Source organism: Gopherus flavomarginatus, chromosome 1 (genome assembly GCF_025201925.1).
Source record: "Gopherus flavomarginatus isolate rGopFla2 chromosome 1, rGopFla2.mat.asm, whole genome shotgun sequence".
NCBI classification, from domain to species: Eukaryota; Metazoa; Chordata; order Testudines; family Testudinidae; genus Gopherus; species Gopherus flavomarginatus.
Window position 1 is genome coordinate 178781973 of NC_066617.1, and position 18584 is coordinate 178800556.

General features: G+C 40.6%; 1 protein-coding gene across 1 annotated transcript in view; it reads left to right on the plus strand.

The window, feature by feature from the left end:
• The first annotated feature begins 855 nt into the window (after nt 1-855).
• CD247 (CD247 molecule) overlaps nt 856-18584 on the plus strand; it is an 83250-nt gene continuing 65521 nt past the window's right edge. Inside the window, exon 1 of the mRNA XM_050962079.1 lies at nt 856-1581. Coding sequence (XP_050818036.1) covers nt 1524-1581 — 58 coding nt within the window. The 5' untranslated portion in view covers nt 856-1523. The remainder of the gene's footprint in view (nt 1582-18584) is intronic.

Consider the following 18584-nt stretch of genomic DNA (forward strand, 5'->3'; position numbering starts at 1 on the left):
GCATCAGGCATGCTGATGAGGCTAATTGAATTCTTTGAGCTCCTCAAGGAAAAACAGTGGAATGGCTCACTATTATTAACACTGTGAGCTGACAACAGCTAGCCAACTGACTAAGAAAAGAGCCCTGGAGAATGAAATCTGCCAAGTTACTGTTCACTTGAAATAACTCTTCTGTTACTGCCTACATAGTTTGTTAAATTGGAACTGGACTACTAAAAGGCGCCTTGGTAGTCTCCTATTTGAGTCTTTTATTTTGAATTGTATATTAAGTGCTGGTTGAAGGTGTTAGATTGAAAGCCCCAAGGAGTCCTATTAATTCCCAGAGCATAACAGTTCAGGTAGAAGCAGGGCAAACATCCCCCCGCTGCCGAGGGCGGCTCTAGGCATTTTGCCGCCCCAAGCCCGGCAGGCAGGCTGCCTTCGACGGCTTGCCTGCGGAGGGGCCGTTGGTCCCGTGGTTTTGGCGGACCTCCCGCAGGCGTCCTCTGAAGCCGTGGGACCAGCAGACCCTCCGCAGGCGTGCCTGTGGGAGGTCCGCCAAAGCCGTGAGACCAGCGGACCCTCCGCAGGCAAGCCGCTGAGGGCAGCCTGCCTGCCGCCCTTGCAGAGCTCCCCCAGGGCTTGCCGCCCCAAGCACGTGCTTGGCGTGTTGGGGCCGCCCCTACCTGCTGCACCCTGCTAGTGTGTCTCAATATCATCATGAAGGGACCACTTCTAGGGATGAGAGGGTTGTTCAGTCTCCTGGCCCACTCAGGCCTTTAGCGAGAGAAGATGTGGAGAACGTAGCTCGGACACTGCAATGCCATTTGTTTTAAAGGTACTACACCTTTAAATTTTCTAAGAACTCTCCCTCTGCAGAGGTCAGCAGCCATTTTATTCTGAGTTGTGGCAGCCTGTTCAGGGAGCACAGACAGAGTCTGCGTGGGAGAGTGACCAGCTCCTTTCACATAGGCCACCGAGTAGCCAAAAGAGGATAAAAACTTGTGGTCACCAGTGGCCGGCTCTGGATTTAAATCAGTGACCCAAGCTGAAGAACTCCGCCAATCACCGGAGCCATGTAGTTGTTCGAAAATGACTGTGTTATGCCCCAAGTTGTATTTTCACCTTGGCTTCGGATTTACTGTACATTGGACATAGTTATATTCCATCTCTTTTGAACTGTGAATGAATATCGTACCATGCGTACTTTGTAGGCTTCTTGTAGAAGTTCAGCTGCTGCTGATTTAGAATTTCTGAGGCTCCATCAGAAAAACTAAAAAAAGAGGAAAAAAAGAAAACCCCAAACATCAATACCAAGAATATGAAACCAAATCTCTAAAGCTTCCTGGTTGTGAAGCAAAAGAAAGAGCGTGTGTTTCAGCCACACTGCCAGCAGGTGGACTCTGAAAGATCTTATAGACCTCGCACTTCCTGTGGAGGCAGCCAGAAGAACAAAGCCAGTGGAGGTGTCTTTTCTCCTCACTATCCCACTATCTGTTAATTTGCGGCCTCCAGCCCCCCCAGTGCAATCCGGGGGGAGCAAGATGAAGTGGAAGGGGATTGTTATCTCTGCTGTCCTGCAGGCACAGCTCCCAATTACAGGTAAGGCAGGCTTTTCATATGACAAGGACCTATTTTAAAACCCTTTTGAGGTGGGGACGGAACACAACGTTTCTGTTGGCTCCCCGCCCTTCTGGTAGCAGGAGGACATCTGCGTGTAAACCTCTAGCATGTCTGTCCTCCTAATTATGACTAGTTATGCACTAGTTCAGAACCAGCAGCTGCAGGACTCTCTGAAAATGAAGTCTTTGCTATAAAGAAATCTTTTGGAAGGTGGGGAGGGGTGAACAAGGCAGCAGCAGCAGCTACCTACCATTGATGAGGCCTGCCTTTGTTGTGTCAGAGTAAAAGATATGACAGCGGAACAACATCTTGTAATTAAATGGGGTTTCTAACCCTCTCCCCAACAGTTCATTGTTTGGGATTTTAAAAATGAAAAGTTGATATGTGGAGTGCGACCACCTTCAATATTCTGCCCAAGAGATATCTTTAATTTAGCTGGATAGAGTTTGCGCTGCATTGATCCTTAGTGGCACGTTCAGTGCTTGGTTTCCAATAAATGTCACCCTAGCAGCTCAGAAGCTGCTGTTGAAGGATTAGAGGAAGGGTAAAAAGGCTATGATTCCCCCCATCTTTTTCTATACCTGCACACTTGCTTTCATGTAATTAAAATGAATAAAGTTTCCCTATCTTACGTGTTTATTTGGTTGGTGTTTATAAACCGACCCCACTCAGACAGACAATGGAGTAGGTTTAACATGCAAACATCCATGATTTAAGTTAATTTGGGAGAAGATGGTCATACATTTTAATAATCTATTAAATCAAGGAAAACTAGATTAATTTAATTTGCATCTAGAGAAGGGGCAGGAAAAGGCCTGAATTTGAGTAGTCAGCAAACATGAAAGACAACGAGGCCACCTTCGAGTGTATGCAGAAAATCCATATGAAGAGTTTCATCCATGTTTTCTCTAGTCAATGTACACAACCAATGCACCATAAACAGCACTTTTATATTAAGTGTTTTGGGGACCTTAATAAACAAGGCTTTTGATGATTAGGAAAATGACCCAAAGCATTCACTGATGCTGTGCAACATAATCATGTTCCAGTTAACCTGTGTACCATACATTTCAACAGGATTTTAAACTGGATTTGCATTATCCGCAGTAAGTACTCATAGCTACATTTATGTTAATATATAACGAGTACATGTCCTTTGGGATATTAATGTGTTTCTACATACATTGAGCTGTGTGTGCACATGCACAAGTATAAGATGTGTACCAAAAGTAGGAAAAGCATTTCTTTCTGTCCTCTTAGAATATTTCCAAAATGCACAAAGGCCTAGGATGTCTGAAGAAAAGGTGATTGTACTTATAGGCATGTAAAGATTTAGAAACTACTTAAGATCAGCATTTGTTTCTCTGAGTCTTCTTCTTTCATTCTTTTATAAAACCTCAGTATCTAGCATGCTACAGGCTCTTGCTCTTATTCTTTTTTAGCAGAAAGGCCGTTAAAAAAATAAAGCAATTTAATCAAATCTGCTAATTACTTAAATATCAACTTTCTTATGGTCTCTCTGTTCACACAGCTTGGGGGATAACCATGCTCACAGGAAGAGACTATTTAGCTACGACACACTCTGGACCAAATTTTGCCCTACATACAATTCCCTTTAATTTAAATGAAGATGGTTGTGTATGTATCTGAGGGCAGAATTTTTGGCTGGGTATTTGCAATATTATTAAGACCTTTTTACATTTTGGAATGAATGTAGAGTAAGAGGATGAGAGTGAGATTCCATAGAATTATTCAAATAGTAGATAGGTGCACTAACAAAGATGTGAGCTCTTCACTATTAATTTAGTCTAAACATATTGCCAGGCAGATGACTTTTTGGGGTAACGACTAAGAACCCTGAATCCAGGACCTTCCATTATTTGGAGTAAATAGGAGCTTTCTTAAAACAAAGTATATTTTTATTTTTCACAGAACATGTTTGCTCTAAGCAAACCATCACTAAGTGGAATTGCAGATGGCACGTTACAATGCATTCATACTATAGCGCTCAGGTTTTCAGCCTACTTCGCAATAGGAGTCTGCTTGTTTTTCAGTTAGTCCAGCAAAAGGTGTTGCCCTCAGGTATAGTAGCTAAAGAGCAACCATGCATTTTCCTTTTGCTCTCAACAGTGTTGAGCCAAATACATCAAGCAGCAGAAACATTTTTTTAAGAGTAATTCTAGCTATGGACCAAAGCTGCAAAATTCTGATGTAGCCATCAACCCCAGCCCATAAATTTGAGGATGTTCTGAGTTCAGGTTTGACCAATAAAGCAAGAGGAGCTGCTGGAGAAATTCAGATCCATGTTTGGATTTTGGAATGCTTCCCCTTTTCAAAGTTCAGCAGGAGTGGATCGGGAGGTCTGGTTCAGGCCCTCCTATAAATATTTCACTAGAAGGAGTTTATAAAAGAAAATAAATATGTTCTGAGTCTCTGAGCAGAGTGATTTTGTTCTCTGCTGTTTTGGGAAATTCTGTTAAAAGACATTTCTTCTGTCTGTACTGCAAGAACCCCCCCCCAAAACAAAAACAAAACAAAACAAAAAACAGGAAAAAACAAAAGCCCTGCAATATGCTGCAGTGATGAACACAAACCACTGCAGTTTCCGATAGCAATATGGCAGTGTTTGGGGCAATACTGCCTTTTTTATCCCGTGAGGGTGATCAGCTTAATATGAGAGCCATATAAAGATATGTGCAACAGGATCCTAAAAGGGGGTTTCTCTCAAATTCTCCTCAAAATCTCCTGTTGAATTGAACCCAGCACTGGATTATTTGGCTGTAGTGAAGCTAGAACATGTCCACTCTGGAGAGACATCACTCACACAGTTCAGTCAATCAGCATTTAGCTGCCCTTTGCAACTGCTTCTTCTACCCATAGGGTAGCATGCAATTCAGGAGCCATTTGCTAATCACCATATGGGTAACAGGAAGAAATGGGCAGCGTTGTGTTTTAAGGGTTCATTTGTTCGTTCATTCGTTCCTTCCTTAAAATACGTTATTTAGAAGATCTACACTTTAAAAAACAGAAAAAAAATCTTGTTTACAAATATATCCTGGATACTTCAACCAAATATAAAGATAGAACATTTTTAGGTGCCACTCTCCATACTGTCTACACCATCCTTGCTGTATTCTTGGCACTAACAGAATAATCTACCAGGGAGTTAATAATTGTGCTTCTTTCTACTCACGATTCATTAATAAATACTCAGAAATGGGACATTAGCGCATCAGACAAAATGTAGGCAAATATAGCCTCTCTTTATGAAGGGCTGTTTATTAGACTCCTGCAGTGCTAAATTCAGTTTCTTTAGCGATCATTATATGTTATATAGTAAGCACTCTCTATTAAAACAATACCATGTTAAATTCTTAATCAGTGAAGTAACAGGTTAATGATTCGCTCCATCTGACTGCCGTATGCAAGAAGGAGTGTGTTTAAAATGGAAGGATCCATTTGAAAATATATTTATACATTTCCAGTACAAGTCTATCCTTGTTATACTATTGTACTATGTGGATAAATTGAAGAAATTGGGTAGTTTGCTAATAATGGATGCAAATTCATACAGCATGTAATTTAGATACCCGTTCTTTGTGGAATCAATGCACATTGATAAATTATGATTTTGAAATACAAAATATCAAACAACAAAAAGTTTTAAATCTCAAAAAAATAACACCTCCCCCCCCAAAAAAAACATTTAAATTCTAATTAACTCCATGTTTACACCAGTAAGAATTTTAAAATCCTTACCACTATATAACTATAGCCAAGTATTATAAAAAGACAACACCCCCGGCCACCATCTAGGACTTTAAAATGTGTCCGTGAAGAAACAGATGGGGACCTGTTAAATAACATATATGGTGCATTTGGTCATTTAGGATGGCATGGGCAGAAGACACAGAATTTAAAAAAAAAAAAAAACGAGAAAATATCAAGCCTGCTAAAAGCATCTGCTCTGTCTGTGTGTGTGTGTATGTTGAAAAGATTTCAGTGTCATATGTATATAACTTGGATCAAAACTTACATTAAAGTGTTGTTACTCCTTTTATTTTATTGCTAAGAAAATGTCTATACTTACTGAATCTTGGAGAAGTTGGGTTTTACAACCTTTCTTTGATGTGTAATAATGTGCTACCTGATATTTGGAGATTAGCTCTGACTGTAGATCTGTTGGTAACTAAATTCATTTCTCTTCCTTTAAAAAAGTATGTGCAATCAGTATTCTTTAGGAATGAGGTTTAGGATCAAATTTTTCAAAGAAGGAGTGAAAGTTGTGCTATGTGAAATCCCACATTGCCATGCACAGGTGACTAGTATTCACATATACAAACCAGATAACTGTGCGTGCATATGAGTAGTTGAGTTTGCAGTTCCTCAGTTTGCACATGCAAATACTTGTTTGCCAAAAACTGGGAAGAAAATGGGTGCGTGAGTGTTTAGCAGTGGGCAACTGGTGTGTTAGCATTTGTGTGTGTACAAGGGGTATATGGAAGTGTTTGTGGGTGCATCTTTTGCTCCCTCCTTTGACAATTTAGCCATTAATAACAGAGAAGAAAGACCATACCTAGCCACGCTCTTTCCCCAACCCTTAAACACACACACACCTGTCAGTGCGTGTACAAGTCTGTTCAAGGGCATGGAAGCTGAATTTTAATTTTAAATAATATATGTTTCAAAATATTTAAAAAAACGAAATTGCTAGAAACAAACCATTGCAATTTGAATGCCCTCTCTGCTTTTTGTTTATGGCCATTCTTTATAAGATTGGGTTAGTCTACTGAATTGGAAATGACCACAGTCAACTTGGAGAGAAAAAGAATCCTAAACCAAAGGAAGAAAGACAAAATTAAAAAGATGGGACACGGCCACTTTCTGCACCACTGTTATTATGCTGCAACATGGCCGAAAGCAGGTTCCTGAGCCAGTTCAGATATTATTGTGTACAACATACAGCCTATGTGTTATTTTGACATAATTACAATGAAATAATAATTGCACATCTCCACCTGTCTCCTGATGCTTTCTGAAGAAAATAGTACTGACTGATTTGTGAAATTTCTAAGTGAAGGAGAAGCCACCCAAATAACGATATGCTCTTTGGATGCACAAATACTACAGTATAAGAACTTAGAATTGAATAGAAGTGGTGGAGGAAGGGACTGTAATATTACCAAGCAAGTGATATAATACAAGGCACAGTAGAACAGAATGGGAGTACACAGGGGGTAGCAGTGTTGCCAACTCTCATATTTTCTTCTCAAGTCTTGCAATAGTTGGTGGTTTTCTTAAAGCCCCAACTCCTGGAATCATGGGATTAGGTGCAAATCTCAGCTTCCATTAAAAATAAAAAAGTTTTCAGCCCTCTTGATTGCAATTCAAAGCTACACAATGTGAATCAGAAAGGCTCAAAAAACAGAAAGCAAATTTCCTCCCTGAATTTATTATTTTTTAAAACTCTCATGATTTTTTGGGGACCTGACCATGATTTTTGAACACTACGGGTTGGCAATATTGAAAATTCATTCTTTGACTGGAAAGCTATTGAACTTTTAGAGTCAAGGAACAGATTGTTTAGAGGGAGAGGGGATGCCGATAGCTTCTTCCAGTACAAATAAATCTCTGGAGCCTGTACATTAAGACACACAGTTCTTAAATGAGAGCTGGAAAATGGCTACTCTCAGTAACCTGCTCTGAGTTTTAGAAAGCCTACTCTGATGAGAGATTGACAAAGGTTTTAGTATCAGGACAGTGTCTTACGCCAACACTGCCACGGCAAAATCTATTGCCAGTGTCTTCATTCTGTGTTTGCCTCCGAAAATGTGAGTAGTGAAAACAAGCAGACAAAAACAAATTTAGTTAAAAAAAAAAACAAAACCTGACACTACGTTGTTCTACAAGGACTGGTCCCAAACACTACACTAATGGTATTTTAAGCCATAGTGTTTTGGTAACTTCGGGGTAGAATATTGATTTTTTTAAAAGTGATTATACAACAAAACTGGGTGAATACCGCACACTTTTAAAAATGGATAGTAATTCAGATTTTGTAATGAATTTCCTCTAGCCATAAACGTGCCCCTTTTTTGTGTTCACTTCTGATCAACATTAGAGTGACAGAGTTTTTTGTATAAATGTAGCAACCAAACTTTAAATCCGCTTGGACAAACATTCCACACAATCCCGCCAATGCTTGCCCACCAATCCAGTGACGGACCAGAAACAAATGTATTTAGCTTAGATGATAAATCCTAATTAAATGACACAGCTCGGCTATTGTGTACTGAAGACTGGCAGTAAGATATTTGTGATCAATCAATCCATACAGTTAAAATAATGTTCTTTAAAAAATATTTGGGAAAAATCTGGTCTGCTACAAACATTCCACAGCAGAAAGCTACATTAATGAAGTATATGGTTCACTAAATTAGACGCCTTTTTTTCAGCATAGATTGGACCTTATTTTTAAAACCTCAGTCATATAATATTTCTTTTCCCCTTCTCCCATCCTTTGGGACAGATTTCTTAATGAGATGGATAACATTTCTGATCTGCATTCTAATTCACAAGGGTGGATTCCTATGCCTGTGTGGGGACCTGTTGAAATTGGTCTATGTGGATTGGATAGTAGGTTGGGAGCCTAAAGTCATGGTATTTGTACTGTACATACACACATCTTGGAAAGAGGCATTTTTGCAGATAATCCTCAGAGGACTTTGCTATTGATGTTACATGGAAAATGCTCAGATAATATGGTGATAGGCAGCAGCTGAAAACTATAAAATAGGTAGAGTTGGAGAGAGAGAAATTACTGTCATAGCAAAGATTTCCATTTTGGATTTTATTTTTGTTTTGATTAGTATTACCAACCATCAATCTAAAAATGTAGCTTTTGTGCGTCAATAAATGTATGCCATCATATCTAAGTCCACCTCTTTTCAGGGTTTTAAAATTCAGCTGTAAATAATTGTTGTGAGCGGCAACCTGCAGTATATGATTTCAACCCAGCAATCCAATGTATTTAGTCCTTTAAAAGATGTCATACAAACCATCCAGCTATTTTTGAGTTATAATAATCAAAACAAAATTAGGTTCTATGACTAGATGGCTTTAGTCACCAGTGTTATCAGGCTGGTATCTTTCACTAACACACATTTCACTGAAAATGCTTAAACAATGATAATACTGCACAGCGTAAAAATGGAATTTTTGTTTTATATTGATCCTTCAAAATCACCCATTTTGCATTCATTTTTATCACTTATCTTTTCCATGCATTGTACAGTAATTAAATACAAATCATATTTCCATACTAACTCAGGCTATTTTTTTGTAAATATGAAATATGTGGCCTGAAACAAATCACTAAGGGCCCTGATCCTGCAACCAGATCCATGTGGACAGACCCTTGCATCCATGTGGAATCCCAAAGGAGCTCTGTGCAAACAGCGGGATTTACCCTTGCACATCCCATTGCAGGATTGGGCCTTATACTCTCTTTGTGAGCCTCAGTTTGCCCATGTGTAAGATGTAGATAATACTGCTGACTTTATAAGGGAATTGTAAGGCTTGATTAATTAAAAAAAAGTGTGTGTGTGTGTACATATATATAAAACATTTATTTAAGAGCTTCAGATGAAAGGTGCTATACAAGTGTAAAGTGTGTGTATAAATAATTTTTTTGTCTTTGATCTTTTTTTGGTGGCATAATTTCTTATTTATACACCTCCTAGGAACTATTTAAATGGCTGCTAGTCTTTCAATCCACCTTTCTTCTGCATTTGATTTAATTTGTATCTAACTATTCAAATCTGTAAGTGTTTGTCCCCCGATATGGACCAAAATCATCTGTGCTGTACATCCATTGGCTTCATGAGGTGCACCTCAGGGATAAATTTGTCCCTTTACTCTATTTCTTTCAGCTTTCACCCCAGGTTCTGGGTCACATTCTTTCACCACTAGTAATGGACCTTTTCTGATCATTATGATTCCTGAACTCTGGACGTCCTTCTGAAATATTTTTAAGCCTGGGTCCTGAGATTTGTGCACATTTTACTGGGGCTACTCACATGAATAAAGTTAAGCAGGCGCATAAATCATTGCAGGAGCTGGGCATTGAAAGGTAGATTAAGCATTTTCATCACCTCTGCTCTGATTTCTTTTCCCTGTACAGGAAGGAGTGCACAACACCCATATCAGTCATGATTTGGCTCATTTCTCTCAATTTTTTAAGCATGGAATTTTTAAATTTGATTTTTAAACAAACATACAGAGCTCAGCAGATAGGTGTTATTGTGAAAGTGACCCCTCAAAGTCCAGTGAAAACTGATAGTCTGGTAAAGTTTGATCATTCACTGAAAGTTGAACAAAAAGTCAGTTTTTGAGTGTAACCACTTTTAAAAATAAACACAGACCTGTGAGTATCACTAACCCTGCTTCAAATAAATGTCTGTTCTTGTGCTTCACAGGGGGACAGAAAAACAGGTCTGAACTAAAAAAAACCCAACCCTCCACAGCTAATGTAAGACCCTGCAAGAACAAATAACATTCAAAGGCTTCTTAGAGTAGGGCCTGATCCCCTCTGGTCCTTAAAAGTTAGTGGGAAATCACTGAGAGTTTTGCCTGTATATGAGCACAGCCGGATTGCATCAAACATAGTGGGGGAAAAAAACAAACAAACACCCACCCATAATCCAGTGTAGGGTAGCTTGACTTAGAGTGGGTAAGTGATAGTAGACTGTCATGGACAGCCACATATCTTGGGCAGTTACCATTCTAGTATAATTATAACCCAGCACCAATTTTAGGCAGTGTGTACTTTAGCCAAGTAAGGATTTGCTGCTCCAGAATGTAAATTCTCCCATTTCTCCCCTTGTAAGTCATGTATAGCTTTCCTGGAAACACTGCTACCCCATTTAGCCCTTCTGTTTGAGGGATTGTGAGAGGGCTTGGAACAATTAATTTGTTTAAGACAACTGTTTCCCCAAGCAATTAGTAGCAGTGTCACAGGGTATAACCGGAAGTTCTGATGATGAATGCTTATAAAACTTAGAAACTATTGCCAACCCCAACCATTCCAAAATCAGGAGTCAGGCCTCAGAAATTCATGAAATTGGCTTTAAATGTATGAAGTTTTAGAAATAAATAAATATAGGGTTCTTTATTTGCCTTCTGGTTTTGAGCCTGTAGGGTTCATTTAGGTCACATCTTCAAGCTTTTTTTTTTTTTCTGTAATCATGAGAGCTAGAAACTTACTTAACTTTTTAATGAAAGCTGAGATTCTCACATAACCACTTGTCTCCAGGAGTTGTGGCTTTAATAAACCATCAAATATCATGGGACTCACAATAAAATCAAGAGAGTTGGCTACATTGCTTTGATCACCTGCTTTAGCATTTGAGATGGCCGGAGCTTATGTGAAGTGGACAGAACTGGAATTCTCTGTTGCCAACCTGTTCATACAGCTAAATTAATCTCTTAGTTTGAATAACCTCAGCTGTTATTTTACTAACCTGCATCCAGACCCAACATTGCTAAAATGTATTTGTTGTTGCTGTGGTTTGGTATGTCTGCATTGGCTGAAGAACAGTAACAGATTTTCAGGCTTCACATGATTCTACTTTTATAATTCTCTTAAAACAACTGTCAGATGTAAACCTATCTTGCTGTAACATCTTTTCCAAGACATTTTTATCTGATTTTATCTCTCTCAGCTGCGAAGAAGTAGCTGGCAGGTTTGCCCCCTTTCTCTCTTGTTGTTCTTTTTAGGTATTGAAGCCACAGGCCTGTTTGCTCAAAGTGATCACTTAGTAGTCTACATATCTAACAAATATAGGTATTTTAAATCTAGTCAGGAACTATAGGTTCAAACCCCAGCAGGATTAGTTTAGTTCTTCCAAAGTAGATGAATTGAGTACCATTGTAACGCCAACAGACCCCAGATGTTGGGAGGTGGGATTGAACCCTGGACTTCTAGAAATTAGTGCATGAGCCTCTACCACATGCACTAAGAGCCAACTAGCTGTAGGCTAATGCTGTAGAGCAGACTCATTTTACCTCTCTCTGCGTGGTCTTGCTGCCACTAAATGGGCCAGAACACCACACCCAGAATGTGTGTGTGTGTGTGTTACATACTTCCACTAGCTGAGGAAGCGTGTCCCGAGCTTTGGAGTCTTCCAGGTGAAATCCCGGACAAGCCCCCACTTGTAACACCAACAGACCCCAGTTGTCAGCAGGCAGGATTGAACCTGGAACCTCAGTGCATAAGCCTCTACTGCATGAGCTAAAAGCCAATTGGCTGTTAGCTAAGGCCATAGAGCAGACTTATTTTCTCTCTCTCTCTCTAAGTGGTCTCGGTGCCACAAGATGGGATAGAACACCACACCCAGAAGGTGCATTTCACTGTTGTTCTTTCAGACAAGAGGTATGACACCACAGTCTTGCCAGTTCTGTATGTCCTTTGGGTAAGGATAGTTTTTTGTCCCCCCCCCCATGCCTTTGCCCCAAAGTTTCCCTTTCCACTGATAGCTGCCCTGCACTTCAGAATTGACTGCATTTCATCAGGTCTGGATTGCCCAGCCAGGCCCTTGCACGTGGGAGGTTCTGGAATGGGCAACAGGATAGCTGCTGCTTTCTCCCACCTGCAGTACAACAGAAATATGAATATTGCTGCCATGTGGTTAGCTGTTACTGAACCCTAATCTTTCCACTCCTGAAGCCATACTTGCTCATCCCTTGATCACCTAGGCCCAGTTCTCCCAACTACTGTGAGATGCAGGAGGGGATGGAGAGGGATTAGGGGAAAGTGATAGAGTCCAGGCTAGCTCTAGTCCCCAAGGGATACAGAAGACAGGGAGGGACAGAGGGAGGTTGCACACACACTGAAATTAGAACACTGCCTGAGGAGTGCTGTTGCAGCAGCAACAGAGCTGGGTGCCCACCTCTCTAATCTGGCAGTCTTGGGCAGCTGTAAGTCTCCTGATAAGAGTAATGGGCTTTATTGGAGAAAACAGCCTGGGAGTCAAAAGCTTGGGATTCAGTTCCTGGCTCTGTGCAACCAAGTAACTTAATCGATCTGTGCCTCAGTTCCCCGTGCAAAATGGGGATAATGCCACCTTTCTCTCATACTTGTCTGCCTATTTAGGCTATAAGCTTTTTGCAGCTCTCTCTCACACTTTGTACAGTACCCAGCATAAGGGGGCCCTAATCTCAGTTGCAGTTTCAAGGCAGTAGTGTAATACAAGTAGCTATGAGGCCTGCTGCCTTTTCCCATTTTAAATGCAACACAAGGAATTCCTCCAGGCTCATCAGCAGGCAGGATTAGGGGAAAAGCCACAGATCAGGTCCCCAGAAAGGGAGTTTCCTCCAAGCTACCATACCCATATGTAAAGTGCTTAACCCTTATTTAGGGCTTTTCAGCCGTACAAAGGAAAAGAAATATCATTTCATCTTCCCATATTGGAAGGTGGGGGGAAGGCAAATTGAGGCAAAGACTTACCCAAAGTCACCAGAAGAACTAGGAATAAAACCCATGTCTTCTAATTCCCAGGCCTATGCCTAGTGATCAAACTACATTGCCTCCTATATATATATAGTTCCAAATCCTAATACTTGTGTTGGTGATGCAAGCTAGGAGACATCCTCTGTGAATAGCAGAGGTTCTACTTCCATTGGGCTATAAAAGCAGTCTTATTAAACTGTCTGTCTTCTCCCCACCTCTTCTGTGTGTGGTGGATAAGGCAAGCAGTTTTAGTGAGTGTGAGTGGATATGAGGTGCAGGTGTGTCACTGGATAAGCATGGGCAGCTGTGTGGTATGTCTGTAAACAGGAATTAAGAGGTTAAGGGGGCACAGTGCAAGAGTGTGTGTGGGAAAAAGAAAAGTAGGCTTAGAGTATTGTAGAAAGAGGGAATGAGCATAATGATATGGAAAAGCAGAAGGAAGAGAAAAGATGAAAAAATGGGAGAAAGATGGAGCAAATAGAACTTTTAGGAAGAAAACAATAATTTTATTGTAGCTGAAAAGCTAGTTTGAGGAGGAAATGATTCCAGCATCTATCATAAAAAGAAAGGAAAAGAATTTGGGGAGGAGGAAGAAAGAAAGCAAGAAGAACAAATCCAAGAAAGGAAACCTAGTAAGTTAAAGTGTTTTTTTTATAGTGAACTAGGTGCTCTAATATTACAATGAAATGTAAGTAAATAATACTAATTTGTACATTTCCCTTAGAGAATTAAAAGTGTATAGGGGCTCCAATGAATTGCTTTCTCAGGGAAAGCCCAAATCTTTTCTCCACTTACCCTCCCAAAAAATAAAATAGTGCTGCTCTAAAGATATTCCCTGAGCTGTTTGTAACAATGGCTGGGATGGACTGCCTGTATCTTCTAGTCTGACCCTAGTGGTGGAAGAAGTGATTTTTCTCCCCAGCCCCGGCCCCCAATGGATTACTTGTAAACTCCTGTGGGATTAAAGGTATTATCTAAAAGTAAGAAACTGTTTGCTATGCTATTCCTCATTATAATTTGCATACCACTAACAACTTGATTTATAGCAATTTATATATGGCGATTTATAGCTAGATATGAAGACTGGGTCTCTGCTTTTATGAGTTTAGAGCTATTTAGGCTATAAATATCCTTTTGATTGTTTAAATGTTGGAGATGCTTACCATTGAGTGATGAGTGTGACACCAGTGAAAGGGTTCATTTGAAAATGCTTGTAAGTAGGTAGAAACAGTATTCTCCTCTCATAACAGGGTGTGATCAGTCAATGGGAGCATGTTTTGCAGTTGTAATCCTTTAACTTAATTTCCTTCTGGAGATCTTGGATGGGTGAAGTTCCCCTGGACCTAGAATTCTCCCTTTCTAGCCTGCTCCTGCAGTTTCATTTACGTTCAAATTATTTAATGTCCCTTTTCTAAGGAAACTCAGTTGTGTGTTTTCTAATATGCTGCCATATTCTTAATTATTCTGCCTCCACTGAAATGCTGACTATTCTTTAAAGGTCCTTGTGATGTTTTCAATTCTGTCTAGCTAGAAAATTAATCTTGAAATATTGGAAATGATTGCATATGAATGGAGAGGTTTCAATTTTGAATATTCCTCTTTGTGAATGCTTCTCAAGTTTAAATATTGGGGTCTACTGTTGTCTCATGAAGCTGATATCACTCTGATTGTTTGTTGTTGTCTCCGTGGCTGCACAAAACAACTCTGGCTTAATTGCAAGCAGTGTGGCTCAATGGCTAAAGCAGGGGACTGGGAATTGGCACACCTGGGTTTTGTTCCTCATTCTGTCATTGACTTGTTGTGATCTTGAGTAAATCATGGGAATGTTTGTGGTTTCTGCCAGGATAGTGTCCAGGCTAGGCTCCCTTTAGGATCAAGGCCACACTATGTTAGGTGCCCTACAAAAATAAAGGAAGACACAATATTTGCCTGAAGAATTTACATTGTATTAGTAATTTATTCACTTGTAAGTAGGTATAAGTATTTGTTTCACAAGGGTATCTAGAGGATTGATTGATTAATTCTGTAAAGTATTTTTGAGACCATTGATGAAATATGCTATGTAAGTGGGACAGTAGAAACAGCACAAGTGTGCAATTTGCTGCCATAGTCTTATTGTTTATAAAGTAACCTTCTCTGCACTGGGGAAATGAACCCCCTGCGCCCTCCCCACTCCCCAAAAAGAAAAAAAATCCACCACACCAGATTGAACTGAACTGTTGGGATATGTGTAAAAATAAATAATTGGTATAGAGACAGCCTTAATCTCTGTAAGATGGGCATAATTTACCTACTGTGCAGTGAGGCTATGAGGGTTAATTAATATTTGTAGAGCACTTTGAGCCCATCAAAGCAAGGTGCTATAGAAGTACAAAATATGCATTATTTATGCGGAACTCTCTGTTTACCCAGGGAACGCTTTACTTCATGGAATGCAGCAAGCATGGACTGCCATGTTCTAAATGTTTGTAAGGGCCTAGCCCACTGGGGCCCAACCTGGCTGGCCTCTAAGTGCTAGGGCAATAGAAATGGTGATAATATTAATGGTCTTGTGCAGCTAGTCTTGCTGCCCTCTGCTTCTGCAAAATCACCCACATGGTGGTGTGATGATTATAATGGTTATATTTCTTATTTGGGCCAGTTAGAGCATATGGATTATTTGAATTGTTGAACCTTTTTATAGATGTTGCTATGTCAGTAGATGCAGAAATTCATCTCTCTCCTTTATCTCCCAGTTCTCTCTTTCTCCCCCTTTCCCCCCGCCATGGCAGCACGTTCCCTTTCACCCAGAAAAATAGCTTCTGACGGTTGGGGGCCTGCCCCATGCATTAACTATTTACTAGGCATGAAGATGCCAATTTCAGCTGGGAATTAACTGCAGCTCATTTGCTACATGTGTAGCTTCTGCTGCCTTAGGCACAGAGCAGCTCAGACTTGAACTCTGGTGTCCTTGGCTTCTCAGAAACAAGGCATCCTTAGGGGAGCTACACGGCTGCCAAGCTTTTGTTCAGAATGTTTATGACTTATACAGGGTAATATCTGTATTGTGATTTAGCCAAGTTCCATACACTGGGTCTCTCACACTGAGAGGATAATGGAAAGTGCTCAAAGAGGTATCTGGTGTTGACCGAATGCTTGGGATTTTCTTCCAAGGATATTTTTCTGCCTGCTGGCCTTGAGGGCTAAATCTGAGAGGGAGAAGAAAACTGAAATATTCTGGAAGAGAATCCCACAGGCAAGTAATAATTTGGATGGAATTTGCATACAACTAATCAAAACGCTAGCCCTCCAACAGCTGTATATTTTGAGATACCTACTCAGTTTGCACATATGTAAAGAAACATGTATATCTGGGAGGTATTGAACATTCAAGCATGCACATGCAAAGGTACACGTGTGATATAAAACTACATACGTACAAGTACTTGCACACATGTAAACACATGCACATCTAGGGGCATATATGCAAACATGCACCGATAGCTACTGCATGTGTGTGTGTAAGCACACGTACTGATGTAGATCTATGTAAATGCTTTTATTAAACTCATGCCTGCAAATATGCAGGTGAACACAGAAGTGCATTGAGTACGTCTATGCAGCAGCAAGGAGCATGGTAAAAATAACAGTGTGGCTGCTGCAGCAGGGGTGGCGGCTTGGGCTAGGTGGCCTAGCACAAACCTGCCCAACTTCCTGCATATGTACTTGGGCAGTTAACCTGAGACGACACCCTTACCACCATGGCTATACTGCTATTTTAGCAGGCTAGCTTGAGCAGAGCTAGTATGTCTGTCCATGAATGTTGGGAATCATCTTTCCGGCTGCTGTGTAGACAGAAACTTAGAAGCAAATCCTCCTCTGTTCCCCACGGTCAATTTTTCATATTTTTTCCCCCCTAGGAACATAAGTGCTTCTTAGCAGGTGTTGTATAATACCATACATGTACATGCTTAGTGAAGTAGTGTAATATCTGCTGGCACCTTGCCATCACATCTCTCACATCTGCCCTAATGTGAGAAAACATTGGCAGGGGGAGAGCAATTGCCTCCCAGCTGGTGCCCAGAGGAGCAGAGCAACAGTCCACTGTTAGTTCTGTTCACCTTGCTCAGAGGCTACCGCTACTGCTGCTTCTTTCTCTATGCCTCCTCTGCCTCCCTTCCCTTGCACGTCTTGTCTCAGTTGTGTCCCCTCAGACACTGCTGCTCTATATTAGCCCTCCCACTAATGGGGGTGTGAGGTGATATAAACATCACCACCAATCCTCTGCATGGAAGAGGCATGTAGCAGCAGAATCTTCTGCCCATCTTCTGCAAGCCTAACAAATGATATAATGATTTTTATATTAATCAAAAGGAGACTATTTGGAATTCAGGAAATCCAGGGGTGCAAATCAGCAAACAACCTAAATCTTTCCCTGACCACCCTACACTTACATCCCTGAATTATCCTGACACCCACTCAGTCTACCTTTTCTGTATTTTCAACGTCACCTGCTCCCTTTTGTTTCACCCCACCCTTTACAGACTGATGCGGCCACCATCCACCCACTACACACGCCACCTCCAATTCTTGCTCCCTTTTGAACCAGCTACAGCTTCTCACCTCTTATTCTCTGTACACACATCAAAGACCTGTCCATTCCCAACCCACCTTCTCACTATAATAAAGAAACCAACAACACTTACCCTCTCCAACAGTCTGCTAACATCTCTTCTATCCACCCACCCAGGTATAGAAACGTCTGTATACTTATCCATCTTTTCAAAGACCCAGCTACCCACATAAAGATGTTTACTTTAACCTTGTCAACTTTGCAAATAGTAGCCACAGACCCCCAAATGTTAGGCTAACTAGCATTTTACTTTATCTGGTCCACATATGGAACAGAGTTGACTTGTGCATATACCTTTATTGTTAAAAATTTTAAAGATTTGGAAAGTTGTTGAAATACTTAGATGTGTATCTACATTATACGAATGATTTGCTGGTCTGGTCTATGCTACAATATTGTACTGTCTCTAAATCCTCTTGGTAACCATCACGTTAGCTGAATGAGGGTTCAACGCTGTTTCCTGGTCAGTGGAAACCAGCAGGACTTTGGAGCGGAGCCTGGAGCTGAAGCACGGAGCAGCTCTGGAGCAGTGGAGCTGCAGGTTTTTGCCTGGAGCTGGAGCAGAGCATTGAGCACAGTTCCAAAGCCCCGGAAACCAGGACAAACAGGCTACTGAACTGCGTTCACCTAGACAGCTAACGTGATTGCTGAAAAAACATGTTCAGATGCAGTTCAATTTTGTAATGTAGACCAGGTCACAATGTTACAGGCTTGGGACAGAATTATGTTTGTCTGTGGAACCTTAACTCCAAATTTCTTGACATTCACAAACTCAAGTTTGTCAAACTTCAGAAGTCTAAGCAATGTTGAAAGTCTATTTCTTATTTAAGGGATGTGTATTTTAGCCTTGACTTGTGATAA